Below are 25,142 nucleotides of genomic sequence, written 5' to 3'. Positions count from 1 at the left end.
ACACTCGCTGGGACACTATGCCTGGTAATGAACACTCTCTAGGACTCCGCAAACGGTAATTAACACACACTGGGACCCTGTGGAGCTAATAAACACTAGGACTCTGTGCAGCTAGTTCACACTCGCTGGGACACTATGAACTGTACAGTCATAGGACTCTGCGGATGGTAATTAAAGCCCACTGGGACCCAGTGGAGCCAGGGCCAAACCGTCCATTAGGCATCTGTAGGTGACTGCCTAGGGTGGCAAAAGACATGGGGCAGTAAATTGGTGGCACTAGGACCTGGGGCAGATCTCTGTGTTCATTTTTACCAGATCCATAGCCTACAGACAATTTTAATAATTTCATACCTTAAATAAGGTGCACACCTTAATAAATCTTATTTTTTGGAATTGACGAAAATCTTCCATTTTCTTGTCCCTATCCATAGTTGCCCCTTAGTGATGGGATGTCAGTGTCCTAATTTTTTTTATTTTTATAGTATTCAGATTTCCCTGAAATTATAAATTTATAAAAAAATTATAAAAGACCCCAAAAATCTGATGCAGGATTGTTAAAAAGTGTTAAAAAGTGTTACTACTTAGTATATATCCTTATCAGCCTCTCAGAAGCACTGCAGGGAAATAAAAAAGCAGGGTGCTAATGGTCTAAACTATTGTTATGGAGCACTATTATAGAGTATTTTTAGTTTCATGATCAATGGATTGTTGCAGATGTTTTCCATTTAGCTTCTATATTGTAACAAGCAGGCACATGAGCCTCTATGAGGGATGAAGGGGTTTTTTGAGGGGGGGAAGGAATGGAGCAGAAACACAAGTCTGTCATTGTAAAAAGTCGGTTTTACAGCATTTATTTGCAGCATTTGCAGCTTTTTTTGGGTAGCATCCAACTCAATTTGCATATAGATCCATTGAACTATATCCACTCTCAGTGCTTTATTTCACTGTTTCAGTCAAGACACAGTATTACAGAATTATAATAATGTAATTTTGTTCGTGTAAGCTAACAATTCCATAAATCCAAGTAAAACATGATTGCAACTGAAAAGGCTAGCCTATTATGTTGGAGCTAATATCAGCTGAGGATGTAATATTTCACTATTTTTTATTTATATATACATTATTATATTTGCTTATGCATAAACATAGGGTTACATTTAATTGTAATATTATTTTGAGATAGCTGGTGTTGTCATTTTTAGTGATTCTTCATAGTCATGCGTTTCAACTTGTCTTTTTCAGAGGACAGTGAAGACACCGCTCCCCCACCTGACACTTGTACTTCTTATTGTACTGTTTTGTGTTTTATGTATAAACTGTCTGTGACTAGTATGCCATAAATTTATTTGTTGTTTTTTTAATGGTACAAGACTCTTTAAAGCTGCAGTAGGTAACGTCTTACTAAAGACATCGAGGAACAGTCATGCTTAATTGGTATCAATCGTATAAAAAAGCACATATGCTCTGCTTATACCCTCAAATTATGAATTCTAAAATCAGAGATTCGACCCATGTTTTTGTTCACAAAACAAGTGGTTCACAATGTGAATCAATCAAAGAGATCGACCAGTTCACGTTGTGAACCAATCAACAATGAGATGACCTTGCACTTTCACGTAACTTGATCAAGTAGGCTATAGGCTTGATGCAAATGTTCAGAGTTTAAGCAATAGTGGGAAAAAACAATGATCTTCTGATCTTCTGCAATATCTAATTGCAAAAAGAAGAAAAGGGACTTGGATAGAGGTCGCTAGAAAAAACCTAGGAGCACAATTTAGAAAGTGGCGAGAGTGGGTTGGGTTGAACAGACGTTGAGCTTGCATTGTTTCCACTGGACAGGTAGGTCTGAATTTTAACAATAATTTAGGCTACCTGGACTTTCTGACTGCCAGCTAATTGTATCTTCAATTAATTTCCATCAAAGTAGCTAGGTAGCTATTATTAATAATGTTGCTTATTTCAGTGGCTAGTTTTTGGAAGAAGGAAATGTTTGCTAACTTATCTGTGTGATAGGTACATAAGTTAACATCACCTGTTGGATAGAGCACGTGAGCTTGAATTCTGCTTGCCAGCTGTAGCCAGATAATTCCTGGTTCAGACTAACATTACACAAACTCAGTGAGACAAACATCCAAATGTGGCAAGATTTGTGATGCTTTGAACGCTAAATCTTACAGTGGTACAAACATATCATGTAGCCTGAGCCTGGCGAGCATCATTCCGGACTAGCGCAGTTTGGGCTAGTCGCAAACGAAGCTCGAGCCTGGCATAAGTTTATATATTAGGGGTCTTTATAAAATTGGTTAGCTGTATATTCAGCTATTTTTATATTATATTGCAGATTATGTTAAAAATATGTTAATGATCGTACTTGTAATGTAACAGAAATGTGGCCAATGATAGCAATGATTATTACTGTTGATTTTTTTTATTTATTTTATCATGGTTTTGAGATGGAATTTTATCATCTTGCCTAGTGTCAAAATGACCAGATTTGGGCCTGTGTGGAGGTAATTAATGCTTAACTGTGCAGCTAATTCACACTCGCTAGGACACTACGGATGATAATGAACAGTCGCTAGGTCTCTGTGGATGGTAATTAACGCAAACCAGTGGGGGCTAATGAGCCCACACTCTGCACTCACCAGAAGGCGATCTGAGCACCTCCACATTTCTGTGCACGTTTCCTTCCTCACAGACCTGCAAGTAGAAGAGCAAAGGACATTACCACCCACTACATACACTCTTCCAAACTCTTCACTTTCTAACTCCACATCTATTGAATTGGCTTTTTAAAAACACATATAAATGCAGGTAGAAAAATGATTCAACACATAAAAAACCCTGCTCCATTCTACTGACGAGCTCAGTTACCAAGCTATCTAGTTACGATTAAATGATAAAACAGGCATTGCATTTATTTTGAAGCCAGTCTGTCTCTTGTATTAAATCATCTCACACTGAAAACAATATAATTTAAAATCTGCATCAGGCCACATGTTATGTGTAGTGTTTTCATTTTTTCAGTTACAAACATATTTAACCTCAACCATCCTTTAACTGTCGATATGAAGACATAAATTCAAATTCAAATGTGTTTGAATCTGGTGCTTCTGGATAATGAAATGTAAACAAGGATATTTAAAAAGAATCAAATTACAATTTTATTTATAAAGGTATATTTTTGCTTCAGCACCGTAAGAACAATTTTAACTGATTCAGGTCATATCAAATATGTCCCAAAGATTAAATACTAAAATTAGCATTTTTATTTTTCTTGCAGGTGTGAAAAAGTTGGAACATGCTTGTTGTCCAAAGGCTGAGTTAGTTTATGTTGTTGAAGTGTAGATGATCCACTGTTACCATTTGCTCTCGGGCGTCCAAACAGAACTGCACGGAGCACTCCAGGACCCAGCAGGCGGAGGGCTGGTCCTGTGGCTGATCCTGGATCAGCGGAAAGGAGAGGCTGATCAGACAGAAGAAGGGAGTGCAGTGTTCCATCATGACGTCCAGCTCCCGCATTGCCGAGCAGGAGCTCCAGGACCGCACCCGGCAACCGGTGACTCCGAACGTCTGGAAGGGCCCACTCTGACTGGAAATCTATTAGCCATGTGCACACAGAGATGGGAAGGAAGGAAAATGTGAGGGAGAAAAAGAGAAAAAGGGAGAGGAATTAAAAGAGAGTAAGAAACAGATTTAGTGGACTTATATTACAGAAGTGGCTGACAACCACAAGGTTTAAAATATAGGAAAGACTGGAGGAAGCAATGGTGACCTTCAGTCAAACATTCAGGCCAAACTTTTCATAAGTACACAGCTGTCCATGTCCTGCGCAATTTACACAGCTCAAATATTTTATATAAATGTCCTATCTGTTTGCCTGTCAGATTAAATAAAAATAAATGTAGGCTCTGAGAACTGCCCAGGGTGAGGGTGTTCACTATCCAAACAGATGATCATTCTGAGGATCACTTGCATGTATCTTCACATATTTTAGTCAAACATTTTTTTGGTCTCCTCTATGGGGTTTCGATAGACATGCTCAATGATAAGCAGGGCGCCCCTACTGGGTGGGAGGATGAAGCTCACGTTGGCATATATCTTGCGGCCGGGCTGGATCTGGGCGGAGGGGCCGAGTGGAGCATGGGGGTTTGACGTGTCGAACAGCTGGAGCAGCAGAGGGCGGGGCTCAGGGCTGCGGGGGGTGGGACTTGCTTCCAGCTCTGCCACTGTGGTTCGGGGTTCTGTGCAATGACAGGGAAAGAGCACTTATTGTAAGCAAATTCTAACAGGAGGACACGGTTAGGAAATGACTACGTGCTGTGAGTTTTAATGACCATCTAGAAACCCACACCTGCTCTGGCCTGTGTATCAGGTCCATATTTTGGAAGGCACTTTATTTAAATCAGCCTTTTATAAAAAATTTTAATATACATGATTTAATTTGATTTTAAATGTCAGTTTATGGTGAAGATTTAAGCTTTCTGTGTTGTTTTCAGTGTATTCTAAGAGAGTCATGAAAGCCGTTCTCCTTTTTCTTTGCTATGTCAGTTTACTGCTGACTACTTGCAAGGCTCACCCAACAGCAAGCAGACTGACCAAAAGAGCATAATGGGATAGCCTGTGATCTTCAGGCAACGGCTGGATATCTGGAAAAAGCAGGCTTTGCCGCTCAACCAAAGCTGTCCAGTTTCACCAGAGCTGTTTGCCTGCTGCTAGTTTCTGGACCAATAATATTTCGCATTTCATTAACTTCTGGCTTGGTCTCTGATGGTAGTCTGATCGGTCAGTTCCTTGTAGCTGTAGCATCAGTTTGACCGTAGACTACCTGATGCTGGTCTGTTTCCCATCCTGATGTCCAGCCTGAGGGACGACCCTCCGCCCCTGATCTCTGTGTAGCTGGTGATGGTGCGGGCTGCCTCTAGCACTTGGTTCCAGAAGAACTGGGCATTGTCTGGCTCGTAGTGTAGTATCGGTGGAACCAAATGGCCATGAAAAATGACCTGGTTGTTTGACTGCACATAGAAGAAAACAGTTTATTTCATGAACATAAAGTCAACGACCACAAATGCCGACAAATGAATATTTATCAGTTAGTCTGCATGTTCTCGCTGTACACAAAGAATGCAGTACTCATTCAGTACTGCACGGAAACAGTTAAAAACAGGATTTTTGTTGGCTTCCTGTTTCATTACATTACAGGCATTTAGCAGACACTCTTATCGAGAGCGACTTACACAACTTTTTACATAGCATCCATTTATACAGCGGGATATGTACTGAAGCAATGCAGGTTAAGTACCTTGCTCAAGGGTTCAACGGCAGTGGCCTACCCAGGAATCAATCCTACAACCTTGAGGTTATGAGCCCAGTTCCATACCCATTATGCTACACTGCTGTTTCAAACAAAAGTTGTTTGTCTTTGCGGTATCATAGGCCTTTTTGTATTGTTGAGGTCTCACTGAACGGCCAAATAATTAACAGATTTGGAGCCCAGTACCAGTACAGAGACTGTTAAAATGTCAGGTGATTTGATGACAGAAGATTTAAACCATAAATCCCAGAAACTGCCGAGCAACGAAAAAGCCTGACTTACACTAAACCCCAAAGTATCAGGAGGGTTCTCTATGGTCCACTTTGTTCCCTCTGGGCCTCTCAGGAATAAGGTGGTCCTCTTCTCAGAAAAGACTCTGATGGAAACATCTCTGCAATGAAGAGAGACATAAAAGGAATAGTAGTTGTTTAATGGATGCAATGCGTTGGCTTAATCACCATATAGTAAAAAAAAACAATAAAAAAAACAAGCTACACCCACTGGTGAAGGAGCCAGGTACTCAGTGACCACAGCCAAACATGCAAAAGAGCGTAACAACCTGCCCAGTTAACACAAAACATTCTCACAACATTGCTGCAATGTACTGGCATTGACAAAACATTCTAGTAACATTGTGAGAACATTTTATGTGAGCTGGGGGTTAAACTTCAGACACGACATAGCACCCCCTTAAGAACTGGATCCTTACTGGATATTCACATTCTCCCGGATGTTGATGACGTGCACCTCTTTTTCGGACAGGTTTACATTAGGGGAGCAGAACCACATGACAGGCGAGGAGTCAGGCTCCAAGACGTAGTCTTCGGGGAAAAAACTGCTTTTTTGGATACAATTCACAGAGCTTCCTTCTGGTGCTGAAAATTCATAAAGAGTTTCACATCACTGGGCATTGAGCACAGAACACAACACCAAATACAAGGCACTGAGTATAGCACTCGGTACAGATAGAGTAGTTCACTGAGAGTATAGTGTATTGCACTTCTATATACAGAGCAGGCCAAAAGTATTAGACCACCGGTCGTTAAAAAAAATAATAATAATAAATAACGGTAGAGAAGAATTCAGTTAATATAATAGAAAGCCTCCTTTGGCATTAAACAAAATAAAATTAATTATTGGAAGTCTGTCCAATCATTTCGCAAAGTGGCAGGTGAAGGGATTGGAGGGAGGTAGAGGGGTAGTGCAAGTAAAATAGGCAATAATGTTGCAAGAAATATGGCAAAGACGAAGGCATTAGTCTTTGATGTGCAGGGCCAAGTAAACATTGCAGTAAGTAGGTTATTCCCAGAGAGAAATTGCAAGGAAGCTTAAAATTTCCAGGTGCAGTGTTCTGCACACACTCAGAAGGTTCCAGCTGATGGGCAGTAATGTTAACAGGAGAAGATCAGGAAGATCAAGAGGCAGAAGACAAATATTTTGTGTTGTCTAGCAAGAGAAACGTCATAAAACTGTACCACAACTACAGGAAGAACTCAATGTAACTAGAGAGAAACCAGTTCCCCTGACTACAGTGAAACCCCAACAACAATCTGCTAATCTAAAAGGATGTGCATCTGTGAAAAAGCCCTTGCTATGTGTGGTTAACAGGAAGAAAAGACTCCACTGGTCCAAGCGCCATCAACACTGGACCAAAAAGACAGGCAGATGCACATCCTTTCAGACCATTGGGAAACTGGTTACTAGAGATCATCAATTGGTCATGATGATTGCTGATCTCTAGATGTATGACCAATTGGCACAACCCTACTTAACACCAGACATAATGGGATCTGTGTTGTCCACTTTTAACTCATCTGTCCATAGAACATTATCCCAAGAGGCTTGGGGATCATCCAGGTGCTTTTTTGCATAATCTTAGACACAACTTTCTTCAAAATAGACTTTGGCATTAATTACACTTAAATTATTGTAATTGTATCCAATCATATTGCAAAGTGGGAGGTGGAGGGATATCAAAGATTTATTTTAAGTAAAACTCATCTTTTTGTGTTATTGCAGTTAAAAACTTTTTAAAAAGTTTATACTTTGGTTAAACAGTTTGGAGCAGCAGGACGGACAGTGGGCATGTGACTTACCTGTTCCTCCAGTGAAGGTGATTTGCCGCGCGTCTGTGAGGGTGGTGAATGATGTCACGCCCCCAAACTTCTCCATGGTCCCCGCCAGGACATCCTCTGCATCAAAAGGAAATGGCTTCTTCCCATGAACGTTACATTTGCTTGAGCTCTGCAATGTGGAGAAGTGCCAAAAGCATTAGACATGTAAGTGTACAAATGAAGACTCTTGTTCCTGCTGGAGTTAAGATATTGGTACGTGGCATGATTGGCCCAGCATGGACAAACCCTTGGTAGGTTAAAGGTCCAAGCTTTAGTCAGCAAGCCCCAACACAAAAGGCATCTCCATATCTGAATTTAAATGGTCAGCAATGCTGTCCATTAAGACCGACTGCAACACCCCTCCAAGCTCCTATAACGCGCAAAGGGTTGGGGAAGCTGACCCTGTAATATACAGCGTCTGCATGCCACAAGATTTCTCTGGCTTTTCACTGCTTCCTTTCCGAGGAATGGAAAATGAGGACTGGACATGCTGCCTTTGAGATGTGCATGCAAGCGTTCAGCTGTCACCAGCCCTCCACTCCAGAATGTTCTTCACACGGAAACAGCCAGCCTGTCCAACGCAAGGTTGGAATGTTTCCTGAACGGACTTCAAATGTCGGATGTCAAAAATAAGCTGTCACTCTGCTAGTGACTGTCTATCCGAAAGCCAAAGGCTAGCTTGGGAGGAAGAAATAATGACCTGAAAGTGATGGTGTCATGGAGGCTGTGTGGATGGAGTCGCATTCTATAGCATGTATTCTGTGGAGGCCCTGCAGATAGCCCAATTCCCAAGCTAAGGAACACACCATCAACTGAATGCAAACAAGGATGTTTTATTGAGAAGGTGTTTGCAATTGTAAGCAAAAAATTGTAAATTGACGATGTAAAGGTATGGATGACAAGTCTGCGGTGTAGGGAATACTTTGGCAAAGGATTCACCATAGCTCCTGGCCTAACATCTTCCAAAGGAATGAGTTCTGGCTACACTACTCAAAGACCTTGCTGATCTGAGTGGATGTAGAGTTGATAGGCTCGAGATGACCAACCACCCATTAGTCTGATCATGTGTTCTGAGACACCGTATCGTAAGATACCAAAACCAATACCAAAAAGGGATACGGGAGAATAGACCTGTTTATTTACATAACGTTAACTGACGAGGTAGTACATCCAAAAATCCATCATACTTTTTACTCACATACTAAATATGCTGAATGATAGTATATGTATACAGTAAGCTCCATAATGTTAGGGACGAAGAAATTTTTTTCTTGAATTGGCTCTGCTCTCCAAAATGTTACATTTGTAATCAAGCTATTCCTGTGTGGTTCTCAGCATTTATTTAAGGGTATTTTATACACTTTTGTTTTACCACGTAGAAATTATAGCACTTCTTACACATACCCCACATTTCAGGGCACCTTAATGCTTGGGACATATTGTTATGTAAATGAAAGTAGTCATTTAGTACTTTGTCGCATATCCTTTGCATGCGATGACTGCTTAAAGCCTGTGACCCAAAGATGCTGAGTATCTTCTCTGGTGATGATCTGCAAGGACTGTATTGCAGCTATATTCAGCTCCTGCTTGTTTCAGGGGCTAGCTGCCTTAAGTTTTCTCTTCAGCCTGTGAAACGCATGTTCAATTGGATTCAGATCAGGTGAATGACTTAGCCAGTTAAAATTTTTTTCCAGTTTTTGGCTTTGAAAAACACAGTTGTTGCATTAGCAGTATGTCTGGCATCGCTGTCTTAATGTCAGTCATAGCACCGTCCGATGAGTTTGGAGGAATTTGGTTGAACTTGAGCAGATAAGATCCTTCTGTACACTAGAGTTCATTCTGCAACTGCTATCAGTAGTTACATCATCAATGAAAACACGTCATACATACATAGGGGTGGGTGTTACCTCCACACTTTGGTCTTTCCATCACTCTAATACAAATGAATTTCGGTCTCATCAGTCCACAAGACTTTTTCCAGAACTCAAGCTGTTTTAGGTACTTTCTAGTAAACTGGGACTGGGTCATCCTGTTTTGAAGTTTGCATCTTGCAGTGTGGAGACATAGAGGGGGTAATTCTGCGTGTTTAACCAGAAGCAGTTTTAGCATGTACGTATCTCTGGTTTAACCCGAAATACATCACTTGAGCTCCGATGCAACCACCTAAAAACTTTTTTTTTTGCTCCGTGTTTTATTTGGCCCCATTCTCCCCTATGCAGTAAGCGATATGGGGCTAGTGTCATGGGCGGCCCGACTGCCTAGTGAAGTGGGCGGAGGAAGTGGTGGACTTGAACAGTGAGAGGGTCTCCCTCGATCAGACCTGGTTCTCCGGCTGCAGTGTGGAGCAGAAACGACAGACTGTTCATTGGTTTATTTAGGGTAAGGAGAGGTGAATTAATGGGAACAGAATCATGACCAGATTCCAGGGCGACAGAGAGTTTGATTTTTCCAAGGGATCGGCATTGTTTCTTGGAGTACCGCAGGCAGGAGGAAGGTCTTGTATGACCGAATTGGAGAAATTATTATTATTAACCCCTTAGCGCACATGCCAAATCTTGCCAATCCTTGCCCATTTAGAGGGTATCCTATTTAAAGCCTTATAACTCCAGATGTGAACACCACAGAGACTTGAAAAATGGCTTAAATGAAGCAAGACATTGGTATAGTGTACAATACTAACGCAGATCTGTTTATATTCATTATTTTGGAAGAAATAAAGTGCCACAAATGCAACTGTCTAGACAAAAAATCAAAAATGAATTAGCACTTTTTTAGTTTGCAATGAAATACTAAGAGATTGCATATATACAGCATGTGCTGGATCAAAAACCTCTTGACCACAAGTTCATAAAATCTAAGGGTGGATATGTAGAACTATTATAGATGTATGAAGCAAAAAGTAAGCAGTGTACCCAGCGTCTCCAAATCTATCCAAACGTCTAAATTATGCATTTCTCTAAATCACGACATATTCACGTATTTCACTACAAAAACTGTTTTGACTCAAGAAAATCACTTCTGCTTCATTTTCAAGCGCGAATTACAAGCTTTCCGTCAGTACAGTGGTCTAAAATATCTAGGGGTCCAGAAACATATCCAAAATCTCTCCAAAAATGAATAAAATGCTTTTTGTCCATTATAAAGCATATAAATGAGCCCCTTATGAAGGTTTAAGATGAAACATTGCTATCAGATTAAAAAATAATGCAAAAATATTGTCACACAATGTGGTACAGTACCTAAATGTGTAATAATTAACTCTTGTATATATTTCTATACTCTGTGCTCTCGTATGTTTTCTTGTATGGGGATGGGACGTCATGAAAACAATTTTCAACCATCCACCACGTTTTGGCAATATTCCAACTCTTACGTCATCACTGTTGCATGCTTCACAAAAACTATTACAGTCCTAACTAACGCTTACATTACAGTGTGAAATATCCACATTATATAATACCACAAACCTATTTAAAGACTCTTGATTTCAAAAATAATGTATATAACCAATGTATTTTGAGCAGTAATACTTACATAGCAATGAATTAAATCTTATCTATGTTCAGTAGATGGAGACAGAGACAGTAAATAAATGATGCTTTTCTATTCACTTATGTTTTGCTCCAGAAAACGATGTCAGCTAGGTCTATCAGCAAACATATGGCTTAGCTATGCTCAGAGGTCCTCAATAATAATAGTATTTTCCAAGAATTTACAAAAAATCGTTGACAACGTTTTGTTAGCAGCGTCTTTGTTTTACTGCTACCACAGAGAATGTGTAACTGAATGCGATGATAAGACAATTTTCGGTTACGCTGACCTATAAAACGCTATTCCAAAAGCAAAATTAGACATGTTATACATTGTTAGAAAGCTTATACTCTCACCTACTGAATAAATGAATTGTCAATCAAGCCAGACTGTACTAAAAAGGGCGACAACGCCGTAAACTACACATGTGGTATTACGCACAGCTATTTTGGAAGGTACCCAGGCATCACACATGCACGTATATTTCACAAACGGATTGTCCAAGACAATGTATGACCACTCAGTCTCAAAAGGGACATCTCTACACGTAAAACCAACGGTAAAGTTGTATATTTATTCAATATTTAGTCCCAGATATTGACTGTAGAATGACATGGTATCATTTTTTAAAACTTTTTCTCGTTTATTTAGTTATTCAGTGAGCAACATTTTCACTGCTGTATTGGCATATCTTAGGGCTATTGTCGGGTTTATCTTGTTGCAATGACGGAATCTTTAGTGGTGAAAGAATATTTTTATGAATGCCAAGATAAACAATATTGTCCATTATGTCATGGGTGGGGGGTTTAGTTGTAGATGAGATTTCAGGGAGGGGGGCATGTTAAATGAGCGACCAGAGTGACAATGGTGGCACTGCGAAACTCCGTATTCGGCATAGTTGTCGTGTATCGTCTACTTATGAAACTAAAACAACGCGTTTATATTTTTAACTTGTACTTTGGTTGCAGTAGCACTGAATGTTTGAGTTCAGTAATCTCGGCATGCCAGCGTGCCGACCACTAGGGGGCTTGCGCACAAGGGTTAATAATATCATCTGGCGGGCTGTGAGACAGCCTAGCCAACTTCTGTGAAAGGGTTAAGATGATTTATCAAGTCTGCAGATAGATCTGTAGGCAGCCAAATATGCTCTGTTGCACGTAAAATGATAAAACAAACATAAAAGGAGAACAAACAGGTATGGTGGGCAGCAAGGTTTCTTAAAGGAAAAAAGTGGAAGGGGTGTGTTTGAGGTGTGACCCTGCTCCTGAACCTCAGCTATTACAGCTCCAGTGGCAGATCTCCCCCGAGTCCCCAGGTGCTTATCCACTGCTCATACCCAGACCTGTGTCAAATATGTATTTGTTTTGGATTCAAATACTTTTCTGTGGTCTATTGATCTTTCCTGGTGTAATAGGGCCTGCCAATATGACCAGAAGGCGGGGATTGTACTTTTTGAGAGTATTTCATTGGTTCCAATACACCAGACAAGATCAGTAAAGTGTAGAAATGTATTTGAATCCAAAACAAATACGTATTTGACCCAGGTCTGCTCATACCACAGACTGTACATACACCAACCAATCTGTGTTCTACAGCAAAGCAAAAATGATTTGCTTAAAAAAAGCATGTTTAACCATTTGCAAATGCATTTGTACAACTCCTCCGTGGCCCCTACAATCAGATATAACTGAAGTATGTTGCCCCTCAATGTATCCCCATGATGCCTGTAATAAATTACTGGTGTCAAAACATAAAGAAGACATGGAACACATGGACATTAAAACATATTATATAACACATTTAACAAGACAAAAGTGCTGGTTAACCTCTTGCTTGCCTAGCAATCGAGGCCAAAGCGCTCAACTGTTAGCACATTGGAACGCCGCCCAAATACCTTAAGAGGCCAGCTTTCAATAGCTGCAACTTGGAATGTACTTAAGATGATTGGAAATAAATTCAAAGCCTCTTTGTATGTATTTCTCTGAACATCTATCTGGGACAACCCACGCATACTTAATCACACAGGAGCAGTTTGGAGAGAGGGCAGAGATGAGTGTCTGAGCTGTATCTGATTGGTATGAAGAGGATACATTTCAGAGAAAAGCTTGTTTCTGCTAATCATTTTAATAAAATACACGTACGTAGGAAGCCAAGTCAGCAGACAGAGGAGACATTTTTCCATTATCTGAACGATTGTTAAAGACGTCCAATAAAAAACCTTTGGCATCCAGGGTCTAAATCAAAAAGCAATAGGTTTACAGATTTCCGAATGCGGAAAGTGGTGCAACGATTTGACAGTGAATATTCAAGAAGGTGACAGGGCAGATGTATGAAAACCTTACTAATGACAAAATGCAATGTAACAAAACCTGTGTGTATGCTTTTTGATTTGTATTATGTATACACCTGTATCTCTTGCTGCGTGACATGTAGGTTCAGTAAGTACTATAAAAATGGTAATAAAGAATAAATAGTGATTAAAAACATGCACATGCAATGGAGTAAAAGGGGCACAGTGACTAAACAGGGTGCAAATGTTCGGTGCTATCAGGGTGCTCTTGGCTAGAGGCAGTCAGCCCTGGCCAGGCCCAGCCCAGCCCTAAGGAGCAATCGTGGGACAGGGCCATCGCTTCGCAGCGCGCCGCCAAGCGGAAGAAGGACTGAATTACGAGCCGGCTGTGGCGGGGACAGGAAATGGGGAACGCGCAAGTGGCGGAGCATCTTAGACGGATAGCATCCGTGCGGACGGGGTCAGGAGGGCCCGCGTCGTGTGGCCAGAGGCGGCAGTGCTTCTCGCCCCGGCCGGCTCTCCCAATTCCGGCCCGAGTGTGCTTCCTTCCGATCGTCCCGGCCCACGCGCCCTCTCATCCCCCCGCCCTGCCTTCGGTAACCCGGTCCAGGGCCTCTGGCGCTGCCATTTGACCAAAGAGTGCTCCTCGCATCCAGCCTCTGCCAGAGGTATCGTTGCGGGGGGGCGGGGGGCGGGTGAGGGGAGGCTTCCTTGCTTGGAAAGGAAACGGCACTCTGATTAGGAGGTTTGAGATGGCCGGCTTCCCCGTCACCTTGGCACGACACCGTCTGTGTCCCGAGATGTCTCCGAAGAGGTCGTCCAGAGAGCAGGCCGAGGGCGGGGAGGGACGCGTGCGTTTCTTCAGTGTGCATTTCTTCAGCATGTGTTTCTGTATGCGTGCGTTTCTGTACGCATGCTTTACTATACACAAGTGTTTCTTCAGCGCGAGTTTCCGTACGCATGTTTTACTGTACGTCGGTGTTTCTGCACACTTGCGTTTCTTCAGTATGCGTTTCTGTACGCGTGCTTTACTCTACGCGGGTGTTTCGGTACACATGCTTTACTGAACGTCGGTGTTTCTGTACGAGAGCATTTCTTCAGCGCGAGTTTCTGTACACATGTTTACTGTACGACAGCGTTTCTGTACGACAGCGTTTCTTCAGTGCGCGTTTCTGTACGCATGTTTCTTAAGCGTGGGTTTTTTTCCTTGTCTGTTTCTGTATGTACCCCTCCCATAATATAGTATTTCATCCTGAACATCACACTGTGGTAAAACATCAAATTTATCATTATACTGAACATCATATATAACAGTCACACTTCCCATCACGATTAACAGCACACTCATTATATTGTTAAATACATTGTATGACACACAATACTTCCTTAGGAACATAAGAATTAATACATGAAGAATGGTTAAAAAATATTCTAAATGAAAGGTCTGGGTTTGACAATTGTAAAACATGAACCGTGGTATAACTAAACAAAATTGGACATCAAATATAATTTTGGAAAAGTGTGTGAGGAACGCCAGAGAAAGGGTTAAAGCAGCACTTACGTAGGCTGTGACGTTTTTGTTTTCACTTAAATAGACAAAAGTGTTTGAACCGCAGTCGATGATGAGGTCAGCTGGTCTGGCAGCGGTCAAGTTCACTGAAATTATCTGTAAGAAGAAGACAAAAAAAACTCACAATCAAAATGGTTTACTAAAGAGAAAAGGAGGATTTAAGATTTTGTCATTGACATAATGTTTTTGCAATAATTAAGTTTCCGTCATTTTAAATAATCTATGTGCCATATACTGTACCACCTACAGTACATTATGCTCTAATTGAAAGGACAGGAAAGGAAGCATTGCAAATTAAGTAAAAATAAAATAATTACAATACAATAGTACAATTCAATAAATATAACAATTTTTATTTTATTTTATTATGATTATGATTAATCATTAAGCCCCATCATTTTTCAAGGTGAACCTGACATAAGCACACAATAATACAGACAATAGTGATGATGTTAAGAAGTTATATAATAATAATAATAATAATAATCGCTGATCTGCTTCTGCTGGTCCTCAGTATAAACAGGTTGTAACGTGGCCTGTGTCTTTAGAGCTGGAAAAGTGGAGCTGTGACAGACTGAAAATACGTGAAAGCCAAGAGGAAAAGTGTTGTTTTTTTTTTAATGTGATGAAAGAGAGGAGTGGAGAAGAGGGACTTGTGATGGTCTGCCCAACACAGCCGTAACACACACGTAGAAGTCACGGTCAGCACATGCTCAGGGGTCTGAAATAGGCGGTGGGGTCAGCGTTAGCATTAGCTTTAGCGCAAGACCTTGCCAATCGGCAGCAGCCTGTCAATGCCCCCCCCCCCCCCCCCCCCCCCCCAAAGTTTCTCTCTGCCTCTGGTCTGCGGTCCAGAGCCAGAGAGACCAGGATGAGCCGGTTTCAGCTGAAATGGTTAATTCTCTCTCCTGCCGTCCTCTCACGGTCCATCCTGTTTACGGTCGTGCCCGGGCGTATCCCGGGAACGCTGCGCGGATCACTCCGCCCTGCCCTCTCCGCTGGGCCTTTGTCTTCCCGGCCTTGTGTCACCGCGGTTACGGCAGGCAGCGCGCGTGGATGTCACCTGGGACGCGTTCAGGACGTGTCACTCCTCACCGGCACTCCTGCTGCCTCTTTAACAGAGCATGACGCCACCACGCTGACCCTGCTGGCCTGTCTGGCGGTGTGACCAAGCACTGAACATTTGCTATGTACGTCTACACCCCTACACACTCACTATGTACCTCCACCCTCACTCTCTATCTACACTGTTCTACACACTCAATATGTACCTCCACCCTCTGCACACTCACTCTATCTCCACTGTCCTACACACTCAATATGTACCTCCACTCTGTGCATACTCAATGTGTATCTTCACCCTCTACACACTCACTATGTACCTCCACCCTCTGCACACTCAATGTGTATCTTCACCCTCTACACACTCACTATGTATCTCCACCCTCTGCACATTCACTACGTACCTCCACCCACTGCACACTCACTATGTACCTCCACCCACTGCACACTCACTATGTACCTCCACCCTCTGCACACGCAATATGTACCTCCACCCACTGCACACTCACTCTCTATCTGCACTGTCCTACACACTCACTATGTACCTCCACCCACTGCACACTCACTCTCTATCTGCACTGTCCTACACACTCACTATGTACCTCCACCCACTGCACACTCAATATGTACCTCCACCCTCTGCACACTCACTCTCTATCTGCACTGTCCTACACACTCACTATGTACCTCCACCCACTGCACGCCAGCTCTCTATCTCCACTGTTCTATAGACACACTGTGTACCTCCACCCTCCACACACTCACTCTATCAGTCCCTGCCACACACACCCGTGGGCGCACATCTTCACACGTACCCCTTCCTACATCCAAGTCTTTCAATCATTTTCCACCGCTGTACTTCAGGAATCATTTTATTTCTGTATGTCCTTGCGGATGTACGTCAGGCATTAAGCTGGATGCTACGTGTTCACGCAAGCCGAAAACAATTTGTGTTTGTTTTCGCTGCTATTGTCCCGTGGAGCACAGGTCAGAGTTCACCCGCAGGGAGACGGGAAACGGTGCAATCCAGAGGCAGCAGCCATGGACAGCGGTGTTAAGACAACACAAAAATTATTACATTCTTAAGAACAATGGCGTTTCCGCACAAATCTCTAAACCAGCGGCTTTGCGTACCTGGATGCAGCGTTTATCATAAGCGTGGATTGGGACAGCTATCAGGGGGTTATGACTTGAACTGTGACTTTAACCCTCTCAAGTCAACGTTATCGGTGATGATAAACTATTTCTGGATGAATAGCTTCTCACTCATACCACTTAAGAGTCAAGCGAAGAAAGTGTGGAATTGGAGCTTTCACAGGGCTACCACACTTATGCCTTTGAATTTCATGTAAAATTATTGTTGTGCATAAATTCTCGCGTTGCTCAAAACAAAATGCCTGTTCCATTATTTTAGCTATATTTTTGTAAAGTTGTAACATAAAACAAGCAAAGAAAAACTATTGAAAGTACAGACTCCATGCTGCAGAAACATTTACAAAGCATTTACTTAGTCTCTAGACCAATCAGGAGCAGTACACAAAATAATTTCTCAACCAGTAGAATGCAGTCATGTAAATAAATGGATAGTATTAACAAAGATACTAAGAGAATTGGAACCGGTTCCAAATTTCCAAGAATCGAGTATTCATTAAGAAATGTGTGTTTCGAATCTGCCTATCGAATCCTGAAAATGTATTTTCAATGCCATTTGTGATGAGTGAAATGCAAAGAATTTTATCAAACTGGCAGGACCTCTCCACTTACGTCTACGTCGCTGGCTACATAATACGTATGCATCAACGCGCCTGTGATAGGCCACACCCCCATTATGGGGGAAACCAATCGGTTGCACTCCATGTAGTTAGCTAGTATAAGCAGTCAGGGGATTATCAAGATTATCAACATGCCGAAACGTTGTTGTATGGCAGGCTGTACAAATAGCAAAGCCAAGAACCCCAAATTTGTCCTTCCATGCAAAAACACCGAGCCAATAAGGAGAAAAAAGTGGATTCAGGCCATTAGATGAGCGGAAAGCCGGAAAACTTTGGGATCCTGAATCAAGCCACATCTGTATTTGTATTAAATTAGCCATTTTGTCACCTGTAAGTATTTACAACTTTCAACTGTGACTTTTAAAATTAAATAAACAAAACATATGTGTTTGTTTAATTCGTTTTTTTTGGGATGTGATGTGACATGGAGATGCATAGCTAGCAACGTTACATATCACATCACATCCTAAGAAACTATGTTATGCTTATGCCAGGGTTCATACACTTTTTCACCAATGATTTTCAATGACTTTTCCATGACTTCTCCACAACCTTTAACTGAATTTCCATGACCAAAACAAATGACTTTATCTCAGTGGGACGATTTAAAATTATTTATTGTAACAGCTCCAACTACCCTGTACCCTCCAACAGACTCTGAATGGTCTTGATATCTGGGTAGAGGAGCACAAAATGAAACTCAACCCAAAGAAATGTAAAGTCACCCACATGAGGCATCCACCCGCCCTGCCGACTCTCTCCATTGACCAGAACATCGTGGAAGTCTGTGACACTGTCAAGGTCCTGGGGGTCACCATCCAGAGTAATTTGCATTGGGACAGTCAGGTGGACCACATGCTGACCTCAGCGAACAGGAAGCTTTTTGCTCTGCGTCGCCTGAAGAAATTTGGTGTCCGAGACCCAGAACTGGTTTCCATCTACATAGGCTACGTACGCCCGGTGCTGGAGTATGCAGTCCCCGTCTGGCACAGTTCCCTCACTACAGACCAGGCTAAAAGGCTGGAAAGCACGCAGAAACGGGCTTGTAAAATCATACTTGGCCAGAGGTACTCAGGGTACCCAGAGGCTCTCTGCACTCTCGGATTGTGCACTCTATCAAAGAGACGCACTCAACTGTGTCTTGGCTTTGCCAGAAAGCTGCTCAAGTCCAACTTCAGTGACTGGCTACCCCCCCTCAGGGAGGAGCTCACAGGTCGTCAGACAAGGAATTCAAACCAACTGGCCATCCCAAGATGTCGAACTGAGAGATACAGGAGATCACCAATCCCCTATGTGTGCAGACTCCTAAATGACAGCGGATTTTAAATTTAAATTTGGGATACGAGATTAGATCTCAGTTTAGATAATTGCAATATTTAAATTTTTTTGTCTAGTTAGTATTGATGTTTTATTGCAACAGCAAAATAATTCAGTGTTTTTAATGACAACTGTCTTTATGAACCTGTAATAATGCTGAAAGGTCAATAAATAAATAAATAACACTAAGTAAAATTAGGTCTGCATCTGAAACATATGGTGCCTCTCTAAAACAAACAAACACCAGACAGACACACTTAGATACATTCTCTTATATTTTAATTCGAATAGTTTAACATTTTTGTCAATGTCTCAAACAGGGCTCGAAATTGCGACCATTTTGGTCGCATATGCTCCCGAAATTGAATCTGTGCGACCTCGAAATATAATTGGGAGCATTTGTGCGAGTGCAAATAATTGTTCTGGTGCGACCTTTTTTTTTTTCTTTTTCCAGTCGAACGTCTCTTTCTCTGTACATTCGCTAATACGCTCAGCATGTCCCTTGTGAGCTGACGGTGACCCTTCTAACCAATCGCGAGCTTGACATTCTTACCTTTAATGCTGATTTTAAATAGGTTAATATTAGCCTTCAATCACTCCCTTTCCCTGCACTCCACTGTCACGCGACGCGTAACTAATGTTACCTGAAGACAAAAGTTTATGTTCAATTTATTAGCGTTATCGAAAGCTGAAAAGTTGAAGCGGACGTTTTGTGTAGCGACCCGGTTGGAACAGCTAATTTCTCCGATGCAGTTTACTGATTTAATTAGCGGAATTAATGTGACGAGAAGCGCTTTGTCGTTTGAATGGATAACACGCAATTCCTTGAAGAGTCGACACATTTTATGCGTGACAGTTTAACTGTTCCTTGTAAACCGTACTGTTATATTGTCGTTTTTATTAATAAAAAATCTATTGCATATATTGTTGGTGCTCCTTACATTTCGGTGGGTGTTCCTAAGTTTTTGAAGTTGGGAGCACCAGTGCTACCAAGTAAAAAAGTTAATTTCGAGCCCTGATATATTACTGAAGCTGCACACCTGGCATATTGTCGGCACAGTAGGGCCTACGTTTACGAACTGCTACATCAGCAGAGGCGTGCCTGTAAACAGACTGAGGCGGACCGAATTAACTTCTCACACCACCAAAATACCGCGAAGGTTACGTGCCAATTTACATTTTATTACTATACATACTATTTTTATGATTGGATTAATTAGTAATTATATTTGATGCAACTTTAGCTATATTTCCATTACTTTTCCAAAACTTTTCAAAAAATATTATTTTCCATAACTTTTCCAGGGCCTGGAAATTGCATTTTAAATTTCAATGACTTTTCCAGGTTTTTCATGACCGTACGAACCCTATTATGCACTACTGCTGTATTAACATTTTGACATCTTTGAATAATTTCAATAGCAATGCTCTTAGTGATTTTTAATAAAGTTGTGAAGATTTTACTGACACTTCTATTTTTTTCTTGTGTTTTGGGCTGCTGGGAGCTATACAGTACAGTTTCTTGAATTGACAAAATGATAATCAATAATAAGTCAGATTTACCATGCATTAGGGGTAAAGACAAGGTACTGGAGGTACTAAATAAAAACAAAACCGAATGTAATAGCAAAATGAAAAAATGACAATAGACTCCAACGGGTTAACTGTGAGGTATTTTTGGATATCCGACACTTTTTAGAGAGGGAATTAAGCACAGAAAGTTGCTTTCTGGTCTAAGGAGTGGTGCATTAAGTGAGCTAGTCTAGTCTTCCAACATGAGCTCTTCAAACAGCTGAAAGACTCTGAGTTTATTGAACACAATCTGCCCCTCCACATCACACAGACTGTGCGGGAGTCTTTACAGCTGTCCAAGGTTAAAATAGCAGCGTTCCTGATTGGTCAGGAGCACACACGTCACTCCTGATTGGTTCCGAACACAAACAGCTCTCCTGATGAGGACAAAAAGGGAAGTCAGGCCTGTGCCCTGGTCTCTTTCGGCAGGACAGAGGGTTTTCCCAATTCCATTTCCCCGAAGCGTGCAATGTGAGGCAGAGTGAATCATCAACAACGACGTCAGTGCAGAGAAAAAGCAATTTCCTACCGACTATATTGGAAACATATGTTGGATCTCATGACTTCAGAAGGAACCGTTCTCTGGAAGACTCATCAGCTTTTAAAATATCGTTCAGTTGGAAATTCTCTCTGTACCGTACCAAAGCTATATGGCCAAGTTTTACCTGACAAACCATACACTGATGCTAACTGTTCTTCTGAATCTCTGGGCTTACAACTTCATTTCAGAAGCTGTGTGTGTGTGTGTGTGTGTGTGTGTGTGTGTGTGCGTGCGTGGGTGCATGTGCTTGAATCTGCATGTGAGTGTGTGAGACTGAGTATGTGTCACTTACAAATGATGACTGAGTGAATCCATTGTGGCCATGTCAGTTGTAAAATGCCACAAATTGAGTGATTATAATATGCTTGGTAGATGGAACATTTGCCCCCCCCCCCCACAATGTCATGGTACACTCTGCTCTGACAGCATCACTAGCAGGTCATTAGGATTGATTGGGCTACACTTGCAGAACAGAAAAACACACCATCCACAGCATCTTTTCCCTTTACTGCCTCCCCGTCCATCCGCGTACAGTGAATACCTCTATCAACACTAAGGGGAGTTAGCTGATCAGTCAAAATACTGCCCCATGGGACAAGGAAATGGATTTTATCTTTACTACCACAAACACTTTGTATCCCAACAAGCACCACCCAATCCGTACTGACTGTCTGATTGGAACTAGCGGACATTTACCAGAGACCCCTGTGAGAGTGGCTGGGTCAAGTTAAACACATAACTCTGTATGCATTGTAAGAGATTATTCCAACGTTCCAGTTTGTCCAGGACCTTTTGGTTATCCCACAATTGTGCGTGGGGGGCACAACATATTATAGAGTGTAATCAATTGTGACTCCAAGAAATACGATTACAAGGAAAGAAAACAAGTCCAGCTAACTCTGCATGTCTTTCTTCCAAAACCCACAATCCTTTGCCCTTGGGATTGTTTCAGGTCCAGGTTCCCACATTAGGACTATTTTCTTGCCTAGGCCTCGCTCTCCCGATGAAGAGGACGAGTGCGGCTGGAGAACATCTGCATAGCATCACTCTCTCCTTCCAAAGAGGGCCATCACAGCTGGCGTACATCTGTGTGAACCGGACGATGCCGTATTAAGAGAGACCGTTCCAGAACCCAATAAATGATCTCCCGGGGGGGGTTATCAAAATAGGACCCGCGGCCTTGCTTCTGGGAGGCGACGATAAAATCTGTGTGTGTGTGTGTGTGTGTGTGTGTGGGGATGGGACAATAATCAATATAACTACATATCTTAGTTTAAAAAAAACATAAACAGTTATTTAATCTTCATAAATTTATATCAAAGTCGTTACCGAAATAACAGGCTGTTACACCTCAGTGTTGGTCAACCAACTATAAAAATGAAGAAGAAGAGTATAAACCGGCTATGGACATTGGGGGAGCACTCAGTACGCACAGTGACATGAAGGAAGTTTTCATTGTACCGTGGCAGAAGGCTGAGATCATACATTGCATATATTGCCGCAGTGGAGATACCGTAACATCACCAGAAACAACGACAACAATTAATAAATGTTTTGTTTAATAGCAGGCCAAAACCTTTACATTTTTTCTGAATATGCTGCAGTTATTGTTTTGTGTAAAAGCAGGTAAAACTGCTTACGTTTGCTTCAATATCCTGCATGTTATTTTGTTGAGAAAATGTTTATATATACTTCTGAATAACACTATTTTGTTAAAAACAACAACATGGCCAAAATGTTAATTTTTTTTTTTACATGTTTAATAATAAAGCATGTTTTATATACAGTAGGCACATGCCTGTGTGTGTGTGTGTGTGTGTGTATGCGTATGTGAGTGTGAGTTTATATGTCTTTACCATGAGGGGCAGGGCAGAACTACAGCAGAGAATGAGAACAACTGAATATGCTGCTGCTGTAGGAGGCTTTAAGCAGCGATAATGAACCATTCCAAAATATTTACTCATTCATTATGGGAATACCTTAGGATTTCCTCCACAAAAACAGTGTGACCATACATGATTCAGCCTGATAAAAAAAAGTCTGTCTGATCTGACAGAACTCATCACGCATGTTATCTTAATTACGCTCTGTCACGACTCCAACCTCCCCCCGCTGACCGGTCCAATTGGGTCAGTCCGGGGCTTTATTTCTGCATGACTGCCTTTAAACAAACATCAGACAGTCTTTATTTTCATTAGTCTCACAGACAGGACGTGACAGAACATCAGCAAAAGACTCACAGGAAGTCGACAAGAAATGTCTGACTCCAGTTATGGCCCTGATTTTGAAAACAGTTCCTGAAACGTATGTGTCTGCCAAAACCTTTTACAGAGGGATCACTGTGTATGTACTTTAGGTTCACTAGATAAAAAAGATACACACACACACAAGCAATGTAATCAGAGAAATCAGACCATCATCAGAACTCTTCAGAACTTAAGTTTTCCAGACATGGCCTACGTTTCATACTAAAAGCCTATTGAATTACTGCATGACTCCAGAGAAGTAAATAAACTGTTAAAGGACCATACCAGTGTTACTACATGTCATTGTCCATTGTCAACATTGAAAAACACTGTACGAGACTTGAAAGTTGCTAGGTATAGGTAATTCACCCTTTTGAAAATCACTACGCCATTTATTTTATCTAAAGTTACTGCATTACTCTAATACAAGCCATTCAAATTTGCGCATAATATCAAGTACCACCGCAGGCTGCAGGCACAGAATAAAAAAAAGACAAACACTCTGGCACTGTAAGACACAAATTAGGAATTCCACATAGACACATACACTCAATCACACATACACTGACACACTCTCTCTCTCTCTCTCTCTGTCTCTGTCTCTGCTGTTAAACATACAATCTTGCTCCTCTATCTGCTGTTTAAAGCACAACCTGCTCATCTGCATGCTGTTTAAAACACAACCCTACTCGTCTGGCTGCTGTTTAAAACACAACCCTCCTTGTCTGTAAGCTGTTTAAAAGACAAATCTGCTCCTCTGAATGCTGTCTAAAACACAACACTGCTCGTCTGTATGTTGTTTAAAACACAAACCAGCTCGTCTGCATGCTGTTTAAAGCACAACCCTGCTCGTCTGTCCACTGATGAGCACAATGCTGTTTAAAACACAACCCTCCTTGTCTGTAAGCTGTTTAAAAGACAAATCTGCTCCTCTGAATGCTGTCTAAAACACAACACTGCTCGTCTGTATGTTGTTTAAAACACAAACCAGCTCGTCTGCATGCTGTTTAAAGCACAACCCTGCTCGTCTGTCCACTGATGAGCACAAAAGCCTGTTACTCTGTCCAGTGTCGGTAAAAGCACACAACCCTGCTAGCCTGATCAGCGCCTGTTTAACATGACCCTGCACGTCTGTCTACTGTTTAACACACAATGCTGCTCCCCTGACCAGCGCCTGCTTAACACACAGGACTAGTTGTGTGCCCAGTGTTGTTTAACAGACAAGCTGGCTCGTATGTCCAGTGACTGAATGACCCAGGGAAGCTCAGGGACATTTCACTCACATATTTCCTACATGTATATGTGCATGAAACTGAGTCGAATCCATCATGCACTCATACCCCTAGGAACATCCCCACAGCACACCCTGGATATGCAGCAGTTGAATGTACTTTTAAAAATAAAAAAAAAACAGCGGGATGTATTGCGCAAACATTAGCGAGCGGCTAATGCAAGGCCTGCTACTGTCATGCCTGTGCTTTTTCCATTTCCTGTTTTCAACATCATTGCTCTTTCAACAAAAAAAAACTGCACTTTCAAAGCTCTGGGAGGAAAAACAAATGGCCCACAAAAGCACTGGAACAAAGACCTAGAGCATGCAAAAATAAATAAATAAATAAATTCAAACGAATGCTGTGGTTTTGAGTTATGCACCGATAGCGGGCAGAAGAGAACACAGACTTCATGAGTTTACATTAAGTTTTGTGTAATTATCAATCGAGGCATAATTCAAGCAGTGTGGAAGCACAATTCAAAATGGAGCTCCCTTTTCATTCCAGCTGTCTGTTGTTTTTGTACTCAAGGTCTTTATTCC

The 25,142-nt window shown here is 41.6% G+C and overlaps 1 protein-coding gene across 3 annotated transcripts in view; it reads right to left on the bottom strand.

Moving 5' to 3' along the window:
• The window catches only part of LOC118206290 (endoglin-like), a 42,786-nt gene that overhangs the window by 7,600 nt on the left and 10,044 nt on the right, over nt 1-25,142 (bottom strand). For all 3 annotated transcript variants that reach the window (XM_035378777.1, XM_035378776.1, XM_035378778.1), the window contains exons 4-11: nt 14,811-14,915; nt 7,411-7,558; nt 6,024-6,189; nt 5,597-5,705; nt 4,829-5,015; nt 4,090-4,244; nt 3,364-3,600; nt 2,646-2,700 (exon numbers count right to left, since the gene is read on the bottom strand). In XM_035378777.1, the coding sequence (XP_035234668.1) occupies nt 2,646-2,700; nt 3,364-3,600; nt 4,090-4,244; nt 4,829-5,015; nt 5,597-5,705; nt 6,024-6,189; nt 7,411-7,558; nt 14,811-14,915 (1,162 nt within the window). The remainder of the gene's footprint in view (nt 1-2,645; nt 2,701-3,363; nt 3,601-4,089; nt 4,245-4,828; nt 5,016-5,596; nt 5,706-6,023; nt 6,190-7,410; nt 7,559-14,810; nt 14,916-25,142) is intronic.

The sequence above is a fragment of the Anguilla anguilla genome, chromosome 10 (genome assembly GCF_013347855.1).
Source record: "Anguilla anguilla isolate fAngAng1 chromosome 10, fAngAng1.pri, whole genome shotgun sequence".
In the NCBI taxonomy this organism is placed as follows: domain Eukaryota; kingdom Metazoa; phylum Chordata; class Actinopteri; order Anguilliformes; family Anguillidae; genus Anguilla; species Anguilla anguilla.
Note: the sequence above shows the minus strand (reverse complement) of the source record. Positions and strands in the feature narration are given on the sequence as shown.